Below are 2,159 nucleotides of genomic sequence, written 5' to 3'. Positions count from 1 at the left end.
GATACCAAGCGACCGTGGTCCGGACCCACTTGCAGAGGGAGACAGAACAGGTAGCGAGCAGGGGGGAGGGGGCACGGCACGAGGGTGGAGCTGCTGTTCATAACCAGCAGTAGAAGGAACGGCGGGTGCAGCTGCAGGTGGTGTGGCAGGGGGCTGCTGCCAAGCCACAAGGCAAAAGACAGAAAAAAGGCAGCAGCAAAACAAAACAAAACAAAGTTGCGGTGGTGGTGGTGGTAGTACTAGGGCGTTGCCTCTGTGTGTTTGTGGCTTTGAACACTACTGTACTTCTGCTGCTTCTGTGCTCCTCAGTGGAAAAAAGCAATCTGCTTGCTCTCCTCTTCGTCTACTCCTACATACATTGCTATAATCCATGGAGCTTCTGCTGATGCCAGCGTAGTGATAGCGTTCAATGCAAGCGCATTGCCATGGATCAGCATGGACTCCTACCGAGAACGCAACAGAAAGCTATGGTTAAGCTACCTCTTCCCCCTCCCCCATTGCTGGTTTGTTTCCATGGGATGCTGTGCTGCATTTGGATCAACAACAGGCCAAGAAACAGAGCCAGGTTTCCTAGTTGCTCGTACTGATAACCTACATATATGTATGTATTGCAGCACATAATCCAGTCGATCCAAGCAGAAAACGAAATTAACAGCAACGACAGAACATTGTAATCACAAACCAATGGAATAGAAAGACGATGACCAAACTACCCATTATATATATCCTACAAAAGGTGCTTCTCTTCTTCACCTCCCCTTTTTTTCGTTTTTTTTTTTACCTTGGTGGATTTTATCTCGCTCCCTGACGATGCTTATCTCGAATACCTGACGACGGCGCTAATCTGCGTGCTTCAGCTCCTTCAAGCACCTGGATTGAAGTGGAGATCTGAGACGGTAGAGAGCTCCATCTCCTCGGGCGGGGGCGCCACGTTCAGATCGATCATGCAGGTGCTGTTGATCGGGGACGGGGGAGTGGTGGCGGCTGAGATGGAGGCCGTGCTGGTGCCTGCAACCGACGCCGCGGCCGCCGCGCCACTCACATGGGACCGCTTGTGCTGCTGCTTTGCATCCATGTCCTCGTCCTCGTCCCCGTCCCCGTCATGGTGCTCCGGCAATGGCGACAGCGGCGGCTGGGGCTGGGGCTGGGGCTGCAGGGGAGGAGCGGGAGCCACGGGAGGCGCGCAGCAGCCGCCCCTGCCGCCGCGCACGTTGCTGGCGCGGTGGCCGCCGAGCGCCTGGTAGGAGCGGAACACCTTCTTGCACGCGACACACTGGAACTGCGTCCGCTTCTCCACCGGCGGCGGCGCCGGGGCCGGGGCCCGTGGGAGTGGCGCGGGCGGCGTGTAGCCGTCGTCGGAGTCGTCGTCCTCGGCGACTACAGGCGACGACGGCCAGGAGTCGCGCGACAGCATCATAAGGGATAGCGCCACGTCCTCCGGTGTCGCGACCTCTGACAGCGAGCTCGTCGGTTCGGGCTCGCCCCAGATGGAAGCGGCGTTCACGCGCTTGGCGTGCGGCGAGGTGGACTCGGACTCGCTCTCGCGATCCGATAAACCGGCATCGGCCAACCGAAGGCTGCGCTTCGGATTCTCCTGGAGCCCGTGGGTGGAAGCGGGCATCTTCAAGCCGACGTCCTCGTCGTCGGCGGCGGCGAAGGAGGTCGACGCGGAGGACGCCGAAGAGATCTGCCGCTTCGCCGCCTCCGCCGCCTCCGCCTGAGCTTTGGCGATGGAATGGGAGCGCATGTGCCCGGCGAGGGCGCGGGGACTGGCGAAGCGGCGGGAGCAGAGCTTGCATGTGTTCTTCGGCATGTCGACTGGGCTTGCGCCTTTCGGAGGTCGGAGCTCGGTGAGCTCTCGGCAGGAGCAAAAATGGTGAGGAGAGATAGCGTGAGCGAACGAAACGAGAGAGCTGCGGGGGGGGGGGGGGGGGGGGGGGGGGGGGGGGGGGGGGGGGGGGGGGGGGGGGGGGGGGAGTTAGAATAGATTGCGGAACGCCGGAACAAACAGCTTCTCTCTCCTATTTAATTTTCTTTTCATGATTTCCCCTTCCATTTCTACAAATTCAGTTTTTTTTCTTTCTTTCCTGGTTGACACCTTCAAATTCAATAGCGGTGAGAGGGCGCTGTTGATGCTTGGTTCATGCAAATCTAAACAG

The 2,159-nt window shown here is 58.9% G+C and overlaps 1 protein-coding gene across 1 annotated transcript; it reads right to left on the bottom strand.

Annotated features, from left to right (window-relative positions):
- Window positions 1-626: 626 nt before the first annotated feature.
- Window positions 627-1,913, bottom strand: LOC109939587 (zinc finger protein ZAT1). Its single transcript, XM_020537774.2, has one exon. It carries the CDS (start codon window positions 1,811-1,813, stop codon window positions 863-865), a length of 951 nt encoding a protein of 316 aa, XP_020393363.1. The 5' UTR covers window positions 1,814-1,913; the 3' UTR covers window positions 627-862.
- Between the last annotated feature and the right edge of the window lie 246 nt (window positions 1,914-2,159).

This window comes from Zea mays, chromosome 5, assembly GCF_902167145.1.
Source record: "Zea mays cultivar B73 chromosome 5, Zm-B73-REFERENCE-NAM-5.0, whole genome shotgun sequence".
NCBI classification, from domain to species: Eukaryota; Viridiplantae; Streptophyta; class Magnoliopsida; order Poales; family Poaceae; genus Zea; species Zea mays.
Note: the sequence above shows the minus strand (reverse complement) of the source record. Positions and strands in the feature narration are given on the sequence as shown.

What these genes read in the sequence shown, in the direction of transcription:
- LOC109939587 (XM_020537774.2), bottom strand. Translation starts at nt 1,813, where the DNA reads ATGCCGAAGAACACATGCAAGCTCTGCTCCCGCCGCTTCGCCAGTCCC.